Source organism: Mugil cephalus, chromosome 14 (genome assembly GCF_022458985.1).
Source record: "Mugil cephalus isolate CIBA_MC_2020 chromosome 14, CIBA_Mcephalus_1.1, whole genome shotgun sequence".
Lineage (NCBI taxonomy): Eukaryota > Metazoa > Chordata > Actinopteri > Mugiliformes > Mugilidae > Mugil > Mugil cephalus.
This window is the reverse complement of record NC_061783.1, coordinates 14824373-14845261: the sequence shown is the minus strand read 5'-3', so window position 1 is coordinate 14845261 and position 20889 is coordinate 14824373. Positions and strand designations below refer to the sequence as shown.

Sequence of the window (20889 nt, the reverse complement as noted above, 5' to 3'; positions counted from 1 at the left end):
GAAATAATAACAATAAATAAATTGTCTGTCTTTGTTAGCTGTTTGTGCTCAAGCGCTACGTTCACCCACATCCTGCCCCGTCTCCTTGGGGCTAAGCCTCCCCGCCCTTAAAACCTAGCGACGCCCCTGCTACACACCCAGAGAAGCTTTTAAGACAAGGATCAGCTGTTCCTGCTGTTGAACTCTTTGCACGAGAAGAGAAATGGAAGTGGTGTGTGTTGGACGTTGGTGTATCCGCTCTTTTAAAGGAGAAGCCTTTCAATACTATTGTTTTAATTGTCAGCAAACCCCATTAGCAAATGCAACAATAAACTGATTGTACTGACGATTATTGTCTGTATATCTGAACCCTGATGTACCAGGATCACTTGCTTAAAAACAAAACAAAACAAGAAAAAAAAACAAAAAAAAAAAACAGTTCCCAGCTTTGAGGAAGTAAATCCAAGTTTTTGGAACAGAAAATCACCGCTCCTTTCTTTAATATCAGTAAGGTCACTGAAGCTCAAGGTGCTTCCATCCTCTTCTGGCTCAACTGCAGAGCATCCTCAAATTAATTCAGTCAAAAAGTGAAGATTCCCTTGACCGGAGCAACGGTTAAACAAGAAAATGTAACTTTTCAGTGGAGAAGAAAACTGTTTCGAGAGTATGACAATGGCAGTATTGAGCAGAGGTACATGCTATGATGTGAAATTATTAAATTAAACCATTTGTTGAATTATATTGTATTAAAATAAATAAATAAATAAGACACAGAGCAACATTATCAGAGTCCCTGTCAATACTTTCCATAAACCCAGAGAGTCAAACTACCCAAGACCGCTCAGACAACCACGAGACTCCGGGACCGGTCTACTTCCTAATTCCTCTGGTGTCCATGGAAACAGAGGTGAGGTCAGCAGAGGTTGGGACCAATGGGAGGCGGGGGCCGAGAGGACGAGAGGTCATGCGTGAGAGGCGCAGGAGGTCAGTCCCAAGTGTCCACACAGATGAACAGACAGACGCACACCAAAGGCACATACAGCGTAATGAGTATTATGTATTAATACAGCTGTATGGGCCGGGCCTGGTTTAGGCTAATGAGGCCCGAGGGTTATCAGAGATGCACAGTAATATAACACTTTGTGCTGTGAGAGGGGGGCAAAGCGATGTGACACCTTCAAGTTCAAAAGTTTCACTTTGCAGATTCACACCTGCTGCAGTTCTGGTTATTTGGTCCAAGCCCTTCATTTTTGTTTTACAACTCGCTTAACTACATGTCTTATCATTTCAAATGTTCTTACTTGCTTTAATTAAACTTTAAAACTCATATACCCAGTTTAACAGTTTTGTTTAGTTTATTTTTTGTTACATTTGAGTTGGCCCTTTAACATGGTTCACTTTACTGTGCAAGTCCAGCACAGATATTGGAGCTGCTCAAATAGAAAACTGAAAATATGTGCCAGTAGGATAAATATTTAGCTTGTGTAATTTCTGATTTGATATCAAAAACCTGCACAAGAAATGACATTCCCAAGCCGACAGCTGCAAATGTTACACAGTAAATACCTAAAGTAAATAAAGAAGTAATATACTATCCAAAAAGATAAAAATTAAATAAAAAAAATAAGGCCACAAGAAGAGAGGAAGTAAACCACAAGACCACTAATGTCATCCATCCATTGTCAAAGCCATGTTATTCAAAACATTTCTAACATATTTCTTCTGGTAAACTCATTGTTCTAGCATCTAAATATAAAAGCATGTGACATACTTTCTCTGACTCTTAGGTTGTTTCAAGGTAACATGTGATTCTGTCCCATTTAAAATAGTCACACAAGATTTCAGGACATGCAGGGCCACACAACAGCTACCGGTGGACCTTCACACCGCCCATGCAGTCACTGTTGGATGTTCACACACACACACAAACACACACACATCTAGTGTACAAGGTTGGAGCTGTAAAGTCACATCAGCATGCAGGGACATGCTGCACGTGTGTTGCCTGCGAGGCACTTTGGGACATGTTCTCTGATCCATGACAGACTGAAGAGAGGGAGTGGAGGAGAGAGGGGCGGAAAAAAAAAAAAAGAGCTGCAGACAAAAACAGTTTAACTGTGTGACTCTGACTGAGTTACAAATCCAGCCTAATAAACCTTTGTGATTGATGCGGCTTCACTGAAAATTAACTATGATGTGGTCAAAGCGGACCAGGAATGAAGACACTACACTCTCTCATGGCCAAACTGGAGCAGTTACTCAACAAAACTTTATTCAATAAAATAAAATAAAATAAACCTCTATTTGGTTACATAAAGTTTTTACGATCAATATTTTATATTAACAGTTTCTAAAATAGAAAACAAATGTAGCTCATAGTAATGAAGCTGACACCGCCACCCTATAGCAATGACACTCCTTCATGGCACAGACACACACAGAAAAACAGTTTAGGAACAACCCAAAAAAAAACAGCATAAGCTGTTGACCTGGCCTCCACATTCACAAAATCCCAAACTGATCAAGTATCAGTGGGATGATCCACAGAGGCCCCTCCCCTCAACCCACTGGACCCACAGGCCCCCAATAACAACACTGTTTCCTGACACCACAAGACACCACCAGAAGACCCGTGTCCATTCTCTGATGAGTCACAACCGATTTAGAGGCACAAGGGAGACCTACACAGTATTGGGACGGTGGTCATAATGTTATGTCTGATGCATGAAAACATCAGGAATATTAGACTTTGTAAGCGTTACCTAGATTGATGTCATTAACAAAATAAGGAGGAAGGAGGAACACAAGGGAGGAACTGACTAATCAAACCCTGTCCCAAAGTTCCTGCACTTTTTTTTTTTTTTTTTTTTTTTTTTTCTTTTTTTTTTTGTCTGCATTTGTCTGCATAGTTGGACACCACAGGGTGTCAACATTATATGAGGTTGATGCAGTTATATTCTTGCAGTTGAAAGCTTTATTACTTCAGTGCGTGGGTGTGACCATCACCAGCCCTCCCTGAGAACTGTCCTGTTGATCTTTATTGAGTGTAGTGACCTTGTGTGGCAGGGAGGGCAGTGCTACACCTCAGTGGATAGAGGGGGGGAACAAAGGAAAGAAAAGATGTAGAAGGATGGACAGTGGAGGAGATACATGTGGTGCTAGTAGGAACTAGTGGAGTGCAGGGTTCTGTGCTTCCCAAGTCACCTCACTCAAGTATGACTGGGTACAGTCATCTCTGGAGAGATGAGAGAGTTCAAGGGGGGGTAAGGGCGTCCCAATGGAAGGAGAGAAGTCTGCCATAGGGCACGTAGTGATAGAGTGAAAACAATAATCCAGCCCTTAATAGCCGGGACTCATCAATTCTTTTTCATGTGATCCAGCACGGGCTGGCAGGTGACAACACACATGCATGTGGGCATTCCCTAAATATGAGTGAGACCATTATCAGGGCCCAGAGTCAGGTCAGAAGCCCCAGCGCCCGAGAGCCTCCACCCCAGTGTGGGGCGCATGGGTGACAGGACCAGAGAACCACCGTAGCCACGGGGCAAGCCACACCCCAGCGCAGATGGCGAGCGATGACCAACACCCCCAGACCAACCAAGCGAGCACAAGTCGGTGCAGGCCAGAGCAGCCCCCCATACCCCCCACACCCCCCAGCCACCGCAGCCCGTCCACCCACCGCTGCCAACACCCCCCCCAAAGACCCCCACCCCCCCGCCCGCAGTGCAGCCATGGACACCTCTCCAGCCGAGAGACTCCCCCAGGAGCCCAGCAAAGCCCCCGCAGACGGGCACCGGCCCAGCGCCCAACCAGGGACGGGCCATCCGAGCAGGGGGGCCAGGGAGCCGGCCCCATGCCCCTGGCGCACCCGGGCCAGGGAGACCACGGGAAGAGAGAACCCCCATCCGCCAGGGAGAGACCCCAGCCCCCCATCGAAGGGAGAGGGGAAGCACCAAGCCACCACCCGAACCAGTCGATACCGGAACAACCGGGTACCCAAGGAAGCCGCCACGAACCCGTCGCCACGCAGCACCAGGAGACAAAGCCAGGCCAAGAGGACACCAGAGAACCTAGGTAGATACCCCTACCAACGGCCGTGGGGCCACAGACCGCCAGCCCAAGATCCCCCTGCTAGCGGAGGACCAGGCCCCCCAAGCCGTGCCAATGGATAATGAAAAGTGACAGTGTCCCTATTACTGTGCTTCCTCAGTCCCTGATGAGGAAGCAAGCCCCTACACCGTGACCCTGTGACCCTGGATGTGGTGCGGTGCATTAAGACAGGGGGCAAACAGGAGGGTCCTGCACTTTTCTAAAGATTCTTTCTCCCTGTGGAAAAACATGGCTGAGGATTAGTTCTTCTCATTGTTTTGGGCCGACTACAGACCTGAAATGTTGCTGCTTTGGTTCCCGTCTCCAAGGTCTCATTAGAACAGCAGGCAGCGGTTTATCAGCAAAACAAGCTCTAAAAAACACACTGTGCTACCTGCATGCAGATAAAATTAGCAACCACTTGGTTAATACAGTATAGTATAACACTTGGCAGAGTGGCAAGGTACTTAGACTTGGCAGGCTAAAGAGCAAGGTACATCCCTCAGGAGTGGGCGCAGACAAAAACACAGCTAAGAGGAGAGTGAACTTTAGGTTAACATTTGCCAGGTGAACACAAACATGGCTCCGGATAATTTATTAATGCTGCTCCATGTGTGCTGTGTGCGTAAAAAGTTACATTTGCTATTCATCATGGAGCCTTTAAAGGCAGCATGATGTTAGTTAGTGCAGTATATTTTTTTACAAATATATTTTTACTGTTTCCAAGAATCAGTTAATGTTAAACTCCTGAAACATAATTAAGAAGAGCTTCTTTGATGTTGTTATTTGGTCTGGTGTTAACAATGTATGATGTGGTCTGCTTCTGTTTGTTTATTAGGATCCTGCAGAGTACTTACCAAAAACAGTCATGATGGAATATTTTCAAGGAAAATCAATTTATTGAATGTTATGGTGCGTTTAAAGACAAACAGATAAACAGGACGTATTGCAATCTGTATGTGAAAACATTTTACCTCCTGTTACTGGCTTCCATTTTTTTTTTTACTACTTACTAATAGCACCATCAGTACTACAAATCCCAGACTGCATTGCAGTAGCTGAACTGGAATCAGGCAGGTATGTCAATCAACTCATCAGTGTCACGGTTACCTTGGCAACCGTTCATAATATGTAGAGTAGAGCAGCTTCTGAAGCTCCATCAGTCTGTGCTTACTTTATTTTTTAAGATCTTGCGACTCAGATTGTACAACACTTGTGTTAATGTGTTAATATGCCCCCCCCCCCCCCCCCCCCCCCCCCCCCCCCAATTAAATTAATGAACTACTGAGATTTAAGGAGGTCGTAACACGAGAGTTGATGTAAAATCAGTTCACAAAATGCTGAACTGCAGAGGAACATTTTCTAATTTGTTGCATTAGTTCCTGTCTGCATCAGAGGAGAATATGTGATATTTGATCAGCACTGAGCTTTAGTGCATACTGTGATCATCACAGTATGCACTAAAGTGTGTGCATATTGTTGTGTGCATGATTTTTTTTTTTTCCCAAGATATAATTACCCTTGTTTTTCATGCATTTTTAAACTTGCTACATAGGCTATTAATTAAAGGTTTGACACTGTTACAAACTGCAAGGACAAGATCAACTCAGCCAGTTACAAAGTAAAACACAATTACCCGTGACACAGACACAGACAACGCCGAGCTCATTTTGTTTGCAAAACTAAATCCAGTGAATGAATTAAAATAAAACTCGGGGAAAGTGGAGGTGCTCCTGTTATCGGCAGCGCTGAGGCTCTGTGAGTGCGAGCGTGTGCGTTTGTGTGTGTCACTAGGGGCGGGAAAAAAAAAAAAAAACACATCAGACAGACCCCTGGAGCAGCTGTTGTCCCCGGTGTGCTCAATGTTTAACACACACACAAACAGATACGCAGCATTTTCTTCTGCTTGCACGCGCTGACACGTGGATATGGGCTGCTACCTACTTCCTATACAGATCTGTTTGTGTTTTTCAAATGTGTGCCGCGAACGCGCACGGTCCATAAACCGAAACGCATATTCAATATCCTCACAAAAGCCAGAATCGAAAGTTCCTTCTTTAGAGCACTACATGAAGACATGAAGCTTCAGAGGAAATGTTGTGTCTGCATGTTTTGGGATCTTGGACATCATTTAGTGTTGGAATTAGGGCCCTGACACATCCAGAAGGCTTTGTGCATAAATTTAAACCAGCCCTCTCCACATCTGCTCTGAACCCTGATCATAACCACCCTCACCTCCACTTGCGCTCATTACAAATCCTTCAGGGACTGCTCTTAAATGCATGTTCTCGAGGACTCTCTCCTGCTGCAAACGCATCCACCAGATGTCTTTCTCTTCTGTATAAATCATCGCTTCATCCCTCACTCCTCTTTAACCCTCACATTTCTGCCTCACCTCATTTGCTAGCCGCCCACCCCCACCCAATCCACCCACCCCACCCTCTCGCCCTCCGGTCGTCTCCTTTGGGGTTTGACGGACAGATGCGCAGCCTTGTCCTCTCCACGCACACACACACAAAAAAAAAACACACTTCTGACCTGGTTTCTCTGAGGATCCTAGTTTAACAGTGGCGATGAAATGAAAACAGCTGTACAGTACAAATTGAGAGAAGGAAAAAGCAAACCAAAAAAAAAACAAGGAGATTCCTTCTATTATTTAAACTGCACAGACTTAAACATTGAATGTGGAGCCTCTTAACATCTCCAGGTTTGTCACATTTAAACTGTAACACGGAAACACTACCTTACCTACCTTAAATACTACCTTTTGGTTGCGCGCTCTCGTTACAGGTCACTTCCATGTCTGTCCACACTCGTGATAAAATAATAAAATAAATTGACATGCCACGGTGGAGGTGGACTTTGACCTAATAGATATAAAATCTCATCATTAATTTAATTGCATTTTATTGCACCAATTTCATAAGATGCTTTATAGAAGACAGAGTCTGAAAACCCAAGAGCAAGAACTTAACATAACGATATCTTATTGTATTAGACATTCGTGTGAATTTGTGTTATGAGCAAAGGCCACAGTGACCAAAATGACCAAAATATCTTTGAATCCAGGTTTCAGAGAACAACTCATTCCACCTACACAAGGATGGCACCAACGGCCGTGACTGTCACTGTCGTGGAGCGTAGCGGCCAACACAGTTTTCATTTCAATATGCACTGTCAAGCAAATGTGTAAACGTGCATTATTGTTCAAGTGTTTAGTTTGCAAACTGATCATGAGAGTCTCTTAATCTGTATCTGCGTACTAAATCTGTACAAAGAAATGTATTAAATATTAATACATGTATAACACATGACTGAATATGTACTTACAGAAAGCATCTGAGAATCTGTTGTAGTGTGACATGCTGCAGTAAATCTGTGTGTTAAACACTGTGGCCAGGAAAGCCTCTGCCACTCGGTGTGTTCTGTAGGTTTCACAGTGTGAGGTGAGCAGTGGCCTGGCAGCCAGAGCCCAGGGCAAAAGACCAAAAAGATGATCTAAAATTAGTATGAAAAAACCTGAGAAACAGTTTCACAAATCTCTGCACGCATTTGAGACGAACACTGCTGCAACAGAAACAGGAGCTTTGGTTGAATGTGTTAACTCAGTTCAGGACTCTTCACCAACGCCCGAACTATTGCTTCCAAGAACAGGAATAAAGTTTCACGCAGTCGCCACAAGTGTTTTGTTTGTTTGTTTATTCATTGTCCAACTCCTAAAACTGGAACAGACTCACTCATTCTGTCTGTGCAACACAGTACCACACACACACCAAGTGCAAAGAAACAGATATGTTTAAAGATACAGTTTGTAGCAGATATTTAGTATCTATCATAAGAAACATGCCTTTAAATGAACCACATGTACTAACATAAGGCTGAAGACTTCACTATTAAAGCATTTGATTTGTTCAGGTCCACAGGTCGAGCAGACCATTTCAATGGAAGCTCATCTTCAGGCTCTTAGTCGCACCACAGAAAATTTTAAATCTGAACAATTTTTCGTTGCCTATTATTTACTTGATGTTTTCGTGTTTTAAACATTGATCTCCCACAATACATTGTTTATTTCATAATAATAATAATAATAATAATAATAATAATAATCAAGATAAAAACTAAACATCTTGTCAAATTGCCTACTCATTGTTATAAATCATCTAATAATCTTTATCTAATTATTCATTTTGGTTGTGGCAGGTGCATTGCACAACATGTGTGCAGATGTAACCTTTAGGGAGTTTAAAAAAAAAAAAAAATAAAGATAAAGTGCGAGTCTTGAGAATGGGGTGTAAACATGATTACCTTTTGTAAATTAGTAACTGATCAATACAATGATTGTGGTGCAATTAAATGAAATTATGTGTTTCTTCTCTAAAACATAACAAGATTAAATCCTGTTTATTTATGACTTGAATCAACTCGAAGCCCCAAAACAACTGTTTTTTTTCTTCCATCCATTGGTTTCATTTAAAACCACGGAAAATGCTTCAATCATTTTTAAGGCATGAGCCAGACTGGGAGCGGGGCAGGTGCTGATGTAGGTGTAGTTAAGAATTGAGTGTAATTGTGTAAAAAAAATAAAGAAAAAAATAAAAATGTACAAGGAGAAAGTGTCTGAGTATGCCAAGAGCCAGGAGCAGGAATTAAATCCTCATTAAGACCTGGCACCACCACCACTCTCTCCTTGAATCTGTGTGTGTGTGTGTGTGTGTTTTAGTCTGTACTGCAATAAACCTACTAGCATCAAAGGCGTTCGTCAAAGTGTTCTTCTCTGCATATTAATACCAGACAGCCAATTATGTACAAGCACAAACATTGGAGAACATTTTTCTAAAAGATTTACCGTTGATACCGATCCAGCATGTTTCCAAGCATCTTTAGAACTACAGCCGGGGCCCACAGAGTAAACTTCATTGCAGGAAGGCCAACAGTACACCATACAAAAGTAAATGTTACATTAGTTAACTGTGTTAATCTAAGAGAAACCTGCCAGTTACCTGAAACCTTCTCTAACTTGGCAAGAAAATTAAAAAATTACATGTTACACAAATTTTCAAACTATTCCTTTAACTTCTAATTATTGATCAGACACAATATAATTTAAATAAAAGATAAAATCCCTCAGATTAGTGCTAATTACCATTAGAATCATTTTTACAGTTTCAGTTGTTATAGTCACGTTAAACGCACATTCATACAATCAAATTAGTTTCATGTTTCAATAAATAGCCAATCAGATTGTTACTCTGACGCCTGACAGAGGCACTGAAAGCATCACAAGGTTGAATAAATTAAAAAAAACACAGAAGTTGCCCGAAAAGTTTACAGACAAAAAAAAAAGAAACTGACCAGGCACTGAAGCGAAAACTCTCACTCCCTCATTAAAACACACATGCACTCACTCACGCAGACACACATTCAACCATAAGCACATGGACAGAGGAACATGCGTGGGCGACTCCAACGACCAGGACAGGTTACTGACCTGTAGTCCAGCTGTCTCTAAATTCATTAATCTACTAATAAAATAACTAACCGATAATCACCAATCAAAGGTTTATATTCTGTAACGAAAGCATAATGCTAGAGTTGTGTCTCTTTTCTGCTGTATTTCTGTCCTGACTCGATTTCATACAGTATGTTGCGAAGCAGCACGGATCAACAGGGCGGGCCGCACTACGAGCCGCACGAACATGTGCCACAGTTTATCTGATGAGAGAGGAAGGGAGACTGTTGTGATTGCCGTGCAAGTCGCGTTAACAGCAGCAGCAGCAGCAGCAGCAACGTAGCTACACGCTAGAAAAAGGTGATAAATATTTCACAGCACGAGTACAAATAGGCCGTTCCCTCTCTTTTACATGTTTGTGCGTTCTTCAGGTGGGCACACAGCGTGTATTATTAATGTTCACTTTTCAGGTTATGAAACTCCGTGATTACGTTTGGTCCACACGACAACTACAGTATGTGTGTCGCCGGGTGGAGTAGTCGCAGCTTTTTCCACTAAAATAATATTTTTTTTAAAAATCGTACTGATGCTCTATTGAAAACTGTTCATGGTTAGTTTTGAAGCAATCCTGCTGAATATTTGAAGAGTGCAAAAGCACTGGTGGCTTCCCTGCTTTCATTAAGCAGTGCTTTTCCACAACAGCTAGAAAACTACTGTATAGATTTTAATACCTCCTGCAAAATGCATCTGCAAAAGCTTGCACTTAGTGCGGCGTGCCGACTGCGCGCAACGTTCAGCAACAGCTCGTTTTTGTGCGTCGACCTCTGCTGTAAATGCAATTCGCTGACACCTGGAGTAAAGCAATTAATACAAAGCTCACAGGCAAATTCTCTCCCTTCTTTCTCCCCCGCCCCTCCATCGCTCCCGCTCCCGTCTCCGCGCTCATAACAGGAAGCTTTCAGCGGAATACGCCGCTCTCTTTAATAATTTGTACTCGTGTGTCATCGGGCTGGCGCTTTTGGCTGAGGATCCAACGAGCGCGCTGAGAATCCTCACAGCTGAAACGCACTGAAACGAGCACGTCTAAAAACAAGTTATCAGCAGAAGAAGAAGCGGCCGGCAAGAAAAGATAGAGACGCATGCAAAATGTTACAAGTAAAATGGAAGCAACAGTCTGAGAGAGCAAGGTGCGTTGGTGTCTCGCATGCACATTCGGAGCCCTCTAAAGGGAGAGGCATGCACAGACCCTTCATACACAGCAAAAGAAACCCTGAATGTAACTGTTTTTGCATCACTTTCTATTCATTTTGTGGCTTTTCTTTTTTTATTTCTGTGTGGTAGTTTTGTATCTTTTGTCGTCTTGTGATTAACCTTCCTAAAACAAATGTGAACAAACTGAAATTAAATGACCGCTCTGTCTCATGGGACCGTTCAGAAGTAATAAATCCACATTCACACGCACACATCCCGAGGCTGACGACACGTCCAGCAAAGATGAGCAGCAACAACCTGTTTGGCACTGAGATAGCTCCTCCTGCTTTTCTCCGGCAACGTGCAGGAGACGCGAGCTTCAGGTCTTCAAAGTCTGTGTTTTTTTGTAGTTTCATGTCTGTATGTTGTAGTGCGTCTGCTGTCACCGTGAGTCGAGCGGCCTTTGTTCCCGCCGCCGCGTCAGAACAGTTGCAGTAACACCTCAGGTCCCCAGTCCATGGCAGTCTGAACCACAGCGAACACGGCGGCCCCGAGCGTGGCGGACAACCCCCACACCGCCACCTTTACCATCCTGTTCCCCTTCTGCCACAGCGGGCCCGCGTCCCCCGGCAGAGCTGCGTCCAGGCCTGTGCGCCGAGAGGCGACGAGCACAGAACACGGAGGAGGGGTGAGAGAACGAGAGGAGGACAGACACGGAGGGGTCGAGAGGACTCATAAGTGCTCACGTCTGAACGAAAGGAGGATTAAACTGCATTTTGTGGGGGGGATTTAAAACAAGCGGGGGATCAAGAAATGTTAAAACACCAGGAGCAGAGACAAAAGGTAGGATATCACAATCAATATTATATAAAAAGAAGCACTTTAATTAGAGTAAAGTTCAGCCGAGTCTCCGGTGTTTTACTAGTGTATCTACTCACCATAAAACAATCATCTTGACAAAGTTTATAACATTAACATGGTTTTAGAAAGTAGTTAAGTTTAGATCATGGTGGATGCTGTAGTTTGTTTGGCTATGAGGTATTTTTAATAGGGAGATGGTTCTACAGAACACATCAAAAACACTTTCCCTTTTGTGAAGGTTCTGCATTACGATTGTTTTAGTTTTGGTTGTAGTTTTGCTTAATGTTGTGTGTGTAATTCTCAAGCCATTAAGTACATATGAATAAGCATTATTTATGTATGTGGCCCCATTCCCGGGCACTGGTAGGAATTGTAACAGTATGTTGACACAAGCAGCATTAGAGAAACAATTCTACAATTCATTTTCAATGGTATAGCCACCAATATAAAAAGTCACACCACCAGACACTTCTCAGTGTTGTGATACGTGATGCATCTAATCATGCGCAGTGCAACTTTTAAAAGGATGACATCACTCTCTTGGCTGAATCGTAACTTTTTTCAACCCATCTCCAGAGGGCGGTGGTTATGAATGTTCGATGAAGGTTCGATGAAAAAGGATGAAATCAAATCTAGGCAGCAGGTAAAAGAGAAATGTAGCATTCGGAGGAGGGCTGACAGCCTAGAAACAGACTGATGGCGAGTACGACACATATAACCGTTAGTGTGGCTTTTTCTTGTCGAAGACTGTTGCTATATGTATGTTATAAGCAAGCATCAGCAGTACAGTTGCTCTCAGACCCAAAAGAGGGAGTCAAAAGTTCTGCACAGTATCTTTAACTAACACCTATAAAAGAGATGTTGAAAACTTTTTAGCAGCAAGTTTGAGCAAGCAAACTAAAACAACTCATTATATCTTTACAACTGGACTGGGCAGAGGTTAACAGTATTCAATACCATTTCCTGCTAAACCTGTCTGGTTACATTCAAATTGAATAATGCACAAAAAAGGTGCATTAAAAAATATTTTGAGAAAATAGTTTCACTCATTTACTAGCTGTTTTCAGAGATTTCTACTAAGTTCTACCCTCACCATTGTATTGATTTTGTTAAATCTAAACTTTTCACACAATGGAAGCAGACTGACACGTTTGTTGACTTCAATTCGTTGTTTGCTGCAGTGAAACTGTGAGGTCCTATAGATAAGGCCTCTGTCTGTCCATTATACACTTAATTTTGCATCTGATTGAATGTTGATGAAACTGCAGGGAATTATTTGGTTCATTTTTAATATTACGCCGTTTGGCCTGGGGGACATGCTGCAACATATTTTTGATTGCCTGTACATCACAGACAATAAGTCAGAGGCAGCTGATCGGATTTTCACCAAACCTACGGGAATACCGCATCTCTTTGTTCTGCTCTGGCATATTTAAATTTACACTTGATTGGTCTGATGGGGGTGCTACAACATTTGTTTACTTGTTATTGATTGGCCCAAAGGGGGGCAGTGTTTGTGGGGGATGACATATTTACTGTTGCCTTGTTTTGAAGAATTATGTTCCACGTTGACTAGCAAAAGTGCAATGAATGGAGGATTCATCATTTAAATTAGAGAGGATTTTTTTTAAACTAACTGAGGCTAATTTTTGAAACTTCAAAGACCGTGGTACAAGATTTCCCCTCTACTTCATTCGTCTACAAGTGTGCGCGCGCTGTCAGTGCTCCTTCAGAGTAAATAATAAGATTATAGTGACTATTTTTACCGTGTCTGGAGGTGGAGGAGCCCTGGGCCTTGGTGAGGCGTTGGAGAACAGAGTCTGGCCTCTGGTGAAGGGTGGAGAGCTGAAACGCCTGGAAGGTGCTGATGGACAGGCTGAAGAAAGAAAACAGGAGGAAAGACGGATGGAGGAGGAGAGTTAGTTGGCGATGGAGAACAGAGTCGGGTCTAGAGTGAAGCATGAACAGCTGGAGTGATGGATAAAGTGATGGATAAAGACGGGTGAGGCAGAAAGTGGAAAAGTTTTAGAGAGCTGCTAACTCCGTAGTTCTTGTGTACAGGGAGCTAAGAGAGTAATGTATTGTGGGACGTCAGTGTCTTTCAGCGTGTCAGTCAAAGCCTTGAGTCACCTCCTGCCTTAAACAATGACTGTAGTTCTACAGTGAAGGACACAAACGGGATGAAAAACACAGACGGGGTGTGTGAATGTGTTCCTTTATATTATTAAAAACACAGGAAGGTTAATACAGACACTAACTGGCTGCACCACTATATAACGCAGTAAGGAAGCGCTTTTAGAGCACCCCCTGTTGGTTACTAATGGTAATAATCTACATGTTTTATGTGGTAAACTCTTGCATTAGAGTCATGATATCTGTTTTCCACATATGACTTCAAAAAAGGTGAACGATAAAATAATTCTGAAAACAGATCTATTATTTAAACAACTTATAAATATATAAAAAATGGTAACATTCCTTATTTCTAGCCTTGTAAATGTGACGCTGGTCAGGTGAAGTGAGCAAAGACTTTACTGCAAATATTTTATTAAATGCAAAGTATGTGCTTTTGTATTCTGACAACTTCCTGTAGGTCTTTAGGTCCTTTAAAAAAACTAAGTTGTAATAAAAAATAAGACGTGTTTACTTTAAACTCAAATGTACATATAGTTGGGCCCGTAGCCTGAAGTCTAGTGTGAATTTCCATTTCTGCTGAGTTGCTGAAGTCGCATTGCCCAACTACACACTTTCTTTCCTCACCTCTTGCGATATTGCAGCGCTGCCCGCTTGGCCAGTAAAGCTGGAGGATAGAGGTCGAACAGTTCTTGTGCCTGGCCAATCAGGAGTTCGTAAGGGAGATCCTGGGGGATGCGGGAGAGGAGGTGGTGAACCATGGCCATGTCGCACTCCGTCTGCTTCACCTCCTTCTCTCTGTGCAACACGATCTGAGGAGGAGTTAAAAGGAGATAATCCCGGTTAAACATTGCAGTCTACTTATTGCTGCACATTAGCCGGTTGCACTGAGTGTGGCACACTGAGTGCACGGCAGAGAAACAGGCAGATAGGGAGTTAAACCCCCATGCTGTGCGCTGTACTCAGCCTTAGAGGAAACATGAACTACATTCTGCTTTGCTGTTTCACACACTTCACACAGAGCTCTCCCTTTGCCCAACCACTACACACTCACACACACACACAAACATATCCTCATCTGCAAATTAATAGTAATCATAACGCACAGTTAAAAATAGCCTCCAAACATACAAATAAAAGGAGGCATGTCCACACGTACAAAACAATACAGGAGTCAGAATGAGCAGCCAGAAGACATAAGAGGCTGTTCCAGACAGAAGAAAATGAAAAAGTCTAAATGTTTCCCCACTGTAATCAGTCTGTGTCCTTCTTACTGAAGCTCTCACGCAGAGAGCTCCCCTCCCGATGCTACCCTCGTCCTTTTCATTCTCTCTCCTCCTTAATCCCTCCCTCTGCATCCCCCTTTCTCTTTCTCGTCTGTTCATTAAAAGCTACTCTACCTCCCTTTTCTGGATTTCTGACAAAACACGCTCACTGGCTCTCGCTCATTTCCTGTTGGCAGCGGCGAGTCTTTTACCGTGGCAGCGAGGTAGATGGGCATCAGCGGGTGAGAGCCCAGGAAGAAGTCGTAGAGTCTCAGGGTGTGTTTGAACTCTGAAAGGACGTGTCCGTACCAGGTGATGAGCCAAGAAAGTGCAAAGATGGTGCCAACCTCCGCTCTGAAATGAAAAGGCAAACGAAGACAGGTCAACACCTACTTTTATTTAGTTTTTTATTAATTAAATAACAGCCTCAGTGATCTTTTAACTCCCTTTGGAAGCAAGATTTAGAAAAAGATGCTTTTGCCCAAACATGCAGATAGTCTTCGACTGTATAACACGCGGGACACACTTTGGTTTGGTTGTCAGCACAACACAGAGAGACAAACAAACATTCTCACTGCACCTACGGCCAATTTAGAATAGTTAAACATCCTAACGCGCAGGTCTATGGACTGTGGGAGGAAGCTGGAGCTCCCAGATAAACTCATGCGGGGACAGGCCCCAGATGGGTTTGAACATAAATAAATAAAAACTGAGACATAGGAATTTATTTGAAAGGCATGCCATAAGATAAAAGGTTCATCTGAGATAAATGACACGTTTTGAACAGAGGCGGAAGTTAGGACTTTATCAAGTGATCATTGCTGTACAATTTGTTCTCAACTGATGCCATGTGACTGAAAGCTTAGTAAAAAAAAACTACTCCATACTCTCTGTTGGATCCTTTTGTGCTGACACACACAGGTAGTTATCTTTGACAGATGACAGACGTTGGACAGAAACATTAAGGGAGGAAGATGGATGAGAGCTGCAGGAGGGGAGTGACAAATGAATAGACGTCAGTGGGAGTGATGGACAGAGGGAGGGGTAAAAGAAAAGGAGCAAAGGGCGAAGGAGCCTGTGCGATGGGAGGGACGGAGAGATGCAATGAAGTGAAAATAAAGGAACAAGAAAGAGAGGGAAGCGGGGAGAAAGACCGGAGAATAAACCGGCTGGGAAGGCACACGAGGGGAAGAGGAAGTGCCCGCTACAAAGAACGATCCAAACTTTGAAGTGGACTGTTCCTGGCATCTTTTTCCAAGTGCATTGTCTTGTCTTTCTGTGATTACATGAGCGCGTGTTTAAGTAGACAGGTGGGCTGTAAATACGGAGGTCGACAGCACGGCATCAATTATAAACGGGCAACAAGTCAGCAGAGGTAGTGCAGATACACGCAGGCGGACGATGCTTTAATGGACAATCCGTCAACTCACTGCACGCATCAGTGCTAACATACAGTAGCTAGTTGTATGTTCACATGCACGTTTCTTTTACTGAAAAAACTAAAATGTTTCAGCTTTTTTGACGTATTTCACTGCAGGACTTTGCAATTATAGGTAAATGAGTTGCACACATTGGTGGGACAGACAGGTGTCTAAAACAGCTGACACTGAAAGTTCCCAGGGAAACCACATGTGATGCATTTTCAGGATTATTTCATTTCACTAACAAAACGTCCTCCTTTCTTCCTGTGAAGCTCACACGTGAAAGCTGACCCTGTGCCGCCCTCTAGTGGTCGTTACTCCTACAGGTGTGTGTTTACCTGATCATGAAGTCGTGTAACTCTAAATCCACTTGTTCCAGTATCGGCATCAGATAGTTTAAAATGTGTTTGGTGCTGTCCATGGTAGGATCCATGAAATCCCTACAGACAGAGAGGACAATTAAATATGAAAAAAAAAACACAAGATTATTTAAGAGGATTTAATTAAAAATATCTTAAGCTGTTAAGCAGGAAAAAATGTACCTGAGGTGATAATTGGACAGTGTGTCCAGCATGGCGAGGGCCATCCGCTTCCCGACGACCAGCAGCAGCGTGACGGCCACGTCGTGGTAGCCTTGGTAGTAGTGAAGCTGGGGGTTACGCTTCAAAACCTCAAGTATGATGTCAATCAGATGCTCTTGAAGCACTGCTCTCTCTGTGGCCGGCATACCTAACAGAGCGAAGGAACAACATCAGTAGATCTTAATCAGAAATGAAGCAGCTGAAAAGGCGGACATACCTTAGAGTCACACTGGACAAAAAAAATAAAGACACTCAACATGCAACTCTGCCCCAAACTGGGCCAAATGTATGCATATAACCACCAACGCTGCCAGGACAATGGTTCTTCACACAATAAACTCACCATAACCCAAGTATAAAGTAAGCACACACATTGCAGTTATAACTACAAAGGATAACACACACACACTTAATTGTCACATCACCGTTGTGACCTCAATGTACACGTACAGGAAATGCAAAATGGTTCACTTTAAAAAAAAGCCTGGTAACTAGAACTACACACAACCGATGAGAAACTACATGTTGCTGTCATATTATGTTATACCTCTTTTGTGTAGCACTCTGCTTTTTCTGTGTTTCCCTGTTTATTACTGACATGCGAAGTCGATGTACAGTTTGGGGAAACCAAACTTCCACTGTGTGACAATGTCATGAGTCAAGCTTTTTCTCAATGCGGCAACGACGATACTCAGAAAACATGTTGTTCGTTTCATATGATTTTTCCTGTTAAGTGTTCTCTGGTGAAGCTTTAACTCAGCTCATTGGTTGCTTTGCCAGATAACTCCATGCTGCTGTGAGTACAGATGTACAGTCTGATAAACGCTAAGCTATGCCGCTATCTTTAGAGATAACACACACGTCATACACATGTCACACACACAAACACACTGAGCCACCTTTAGGGAACCTCTTCATAGACCTCCTGACGTCCAGCAGAACTTGGTTGTAGTCCTTGTGGTTCTCCCTCACATCCCGACCTACAACATGAGACATGTCGTGGTTATTACTGTTATTAGTAACACGTAGAATCATAAGGAACTAGGGATGTAACGATACACTCGACTCACGATTCGATATGATTGCGGATACTGAGTTAACGATACAATTTACTCACTTATTATTATTTTTTTTTTAACAGAATAAGCTTATAGACAAATTGTGGCTGAAATAGATTCCTTTAATTATTTCTCAGACAAAAAATTAACATTTCGGGGGTAGGATGTAACTTCAAAACACAATCTATGTAATGAATGCATGTTTCAAATTAAATTTAAACATATGTATTTAGGTATAGAAGGACTACAAATTAAAATTTCTCTTTAAGGAATAAATAAATAAAGAGAATCTCTTTTTGCTATGTGGTGATGATGTTAAACCAGTGAACTCAAAACTAGATTACACCCTCTGCTGTTTAAAAAGGGCATCGATTAATTTTTCATCTGAGCTGATTTGAATCGTGGCACGTTTGCATTGATTTTTAACTATCTCGTGATGCATCCTTACATCCCTATACAGAACACATTGAAAAGTTCATATTATGATGAATCCTCAACTGACCAGATTCCTAATGTGATTATACTAACCGGGTTTATGTGGCAGATCATACACATTTATGTTCAGGAGTTTGGGCCACACTTTTCTCCTAAGTTCATCAGTCAGCAGTCCTCCTTTACTAGCCGCTGCTCTCCTCAGGGTCTCGATGTCCACTGGATCCCTGTCCATTTAAAAACCACAGTTCACAGTTAAACCATTTTTCAGTGCAATGTGTCCCAGTTCTCAAATCCTACCCCTCCATTCAAAAAATCAATTAGAGCTACTGAGATCTTCATTTAGTTTTTAATCTATAAATTTTATAAATGTATTGTTTCCGGTGCATTAATCTGCCATTTGAATGACTTGAATAACATTATTGCTTGTATTTAATCCTTTAACAAGACATAATTTGAACGAGGTCATGTTTCAGGTTGACGTATATACATATATTTTTAATATTCTCAATCCTTCGTCTCACCCGTCTCCTCTCTATATCTGTCCTGGACTAAATGCAGCATGATAGGTCTCCACATTCCTAAGCGAACCAAACAAAGAAAACTGTTGTGTTTGTTTGTACCTCCAGCGACCTCCTAACACTTAAATCCTCATGAACCCTGTCACCACATTCCCTGAGAACATATCAATAATTTCTGTATGCACATCTTAGCATGGATTTAATAACGGCCACTATATATAATAAACATGTGCAAAGGGAGAGAGATTCTGCTTTGAGAAAACACACTCAGTGCCTATAGTTGTAGCTCTAATAGAGGACTTAAGCAAATGGGAAAACTTAACAATTTTTAGTAAAGAATACATAAAGATTTTAAGGGTAATACAAAAAAGGCCTGTCTACTTAACACAGCTTAACCTTCAGTGTCACAAGTTTGGATGGAAATATGAAACTAGCTTCAAAGCACATCAAGCTAATGAACAGTCAGACTTCAATAAGCCACTATTGCAATATTGTTTCAACCTGATCAAAGCCTGATGGATCACGGTGAGCTTCTGTTTCCTCCCGCAATCCGGTTCTGTAATGGAGAGAGACCAGTGAATGAGAGACAGCAAACAGTGTAAGCAGGACGTATAGAGGAGACACAAAGTGAAATGTAAACATTGACAAAGAAACAAAAAGAAGGGACACGAGAAGAAAGAAATTAGGAAGAAGAGTGTTATGCATCAACTCTCACAAAGTGGCACCTGTTTTATTGAAATCTAAACTGTTTCTTGTAAACAAAGCCATTACGTAAAACCAATGACTTAACACAGAGGTATGTAAATTCGATGTGCTGAGTAATGTATTGTCTTGGAGGGCTGAACTACTTGCTCAGTGATGAGTAAATATTAATAGCTCTGCCCCAGGGAATAACAGGACCACTTCCGTGTCTTCTCTGTCGGGCTATCAGCTGTAATCTTCCAAGGTCTCCAAGTTTCCAAACTGGCTGACAGGCTGCCACGCAAGCAGCATTCAGAGACGTGTAGCTGAAGCTTACACCCACAAACAAGTGAACACAAAGCGGCAGTGAGTGGTTACACGCATTGTCTAGTTAGCAACAGCTTGCTGCATTAACAGCATGAAATTAAATTAGACTTCACCACACAGTCAAGTTTCTGTCCTTATGCAGACGTACAACCGATATACCGCAGTAAGAGAAACATACAAAGTAGTTTGAATTGAGGAAGAGGTGTGTTACTAAGTTATATAAAAACACATAAGACTGAACGTCTTATAAGGATTTATATAAAAAAAAAAAACTAACGTTAGCTGTCTGCGGTTGATTTACCTCTTATGCCAGGTCCATTCCCATTCACCTCCACTCCCCCGTTTTGTTTCTTCTTCTTGAGTCTCTTCATCCCATTTAAAAAAGGACCACCGAATGACTAAGTTTTTATTGTACCATAGGCGAACTGTCGAACAAAAACATGACTCTAAACAGGTAAAAAACTGTCAATATCTGCCACAGCGACTGAGCTTCCCTCAACAGCTGTCGCTGACTGACTCAACCTAGCAAACAACAAACTGCTGCGCTCTAATTGGGCAGAAATGACACGTGACCGGATGCAAGTACACGATTGGCTTATACTGGGATTGCACTGCAACCTGACTTGATTGCAGATTTGTAGTCCTAATATTGAAAGCGCTTCCTTTCAGACTTGGGTAAAATTATGAAATGGACACCATTGTCAGTGGTATTCAGGCCACTTCTTGTTGAAATTTAAGCTACTTAAAATGAGGTCTATAATCACAATAATAACACTGATTTTAAGTATAATATAGCACGTGTTGAATAAATATGTTAAACTTCAACAGTGTCTCAAACTATTTCGTGCTTTTGACTTGGCAGTGAACTGAGTACTGGTTCAGTTTGGGACACGCCAAGAGT

General features: G+C 42.3%; 1 protein-coding gene across 2 annotated transcripts; it reads right to left on the bottom strand.

The window, feature by feature from the left end:
- Positions 1-7750: 7750 nt before the first annotated feature.
- zgc:63863 (uncharacterized protein LOC393372 homolog) lies at positions 7751-20504 on the bottom strand. Of its 2 annotated transcripts, none has more exons than XM_047604787.1 (10): positions 20290-20504; positions 19482-19536; positions 18556-18686; positions 17869-17949; positions 16931-17117; positions 16727-16828; positions 15180-15321; positions 14330-14514; positions 13336-13445; positions 7751-11355 (listed from the first exon to the last, which is right to left on the bottom strand). In XM_047604787.1, the coding sequence occupies exons 1-10, from the start codon at positions 20357-20359 to the stop codon at positions 11189-11191; spliced, it is 1230 nt and encodes a 409-aa protein (XP_047460743.1). In that variant the 5' UTR covers positions 20360-20504; the 3' UTR covers positions 7751-11188. The 2 variants fall into 2 exon arrangements, with proteins under 2 accessions (XP_047460743.1, XP_047460744.1); XM_047604788.1 differs by having other exon boundaries at positions 11209-11477.
- Between the last annotated feature and the right edge of the window lie 385 nt (positions 20505-20889).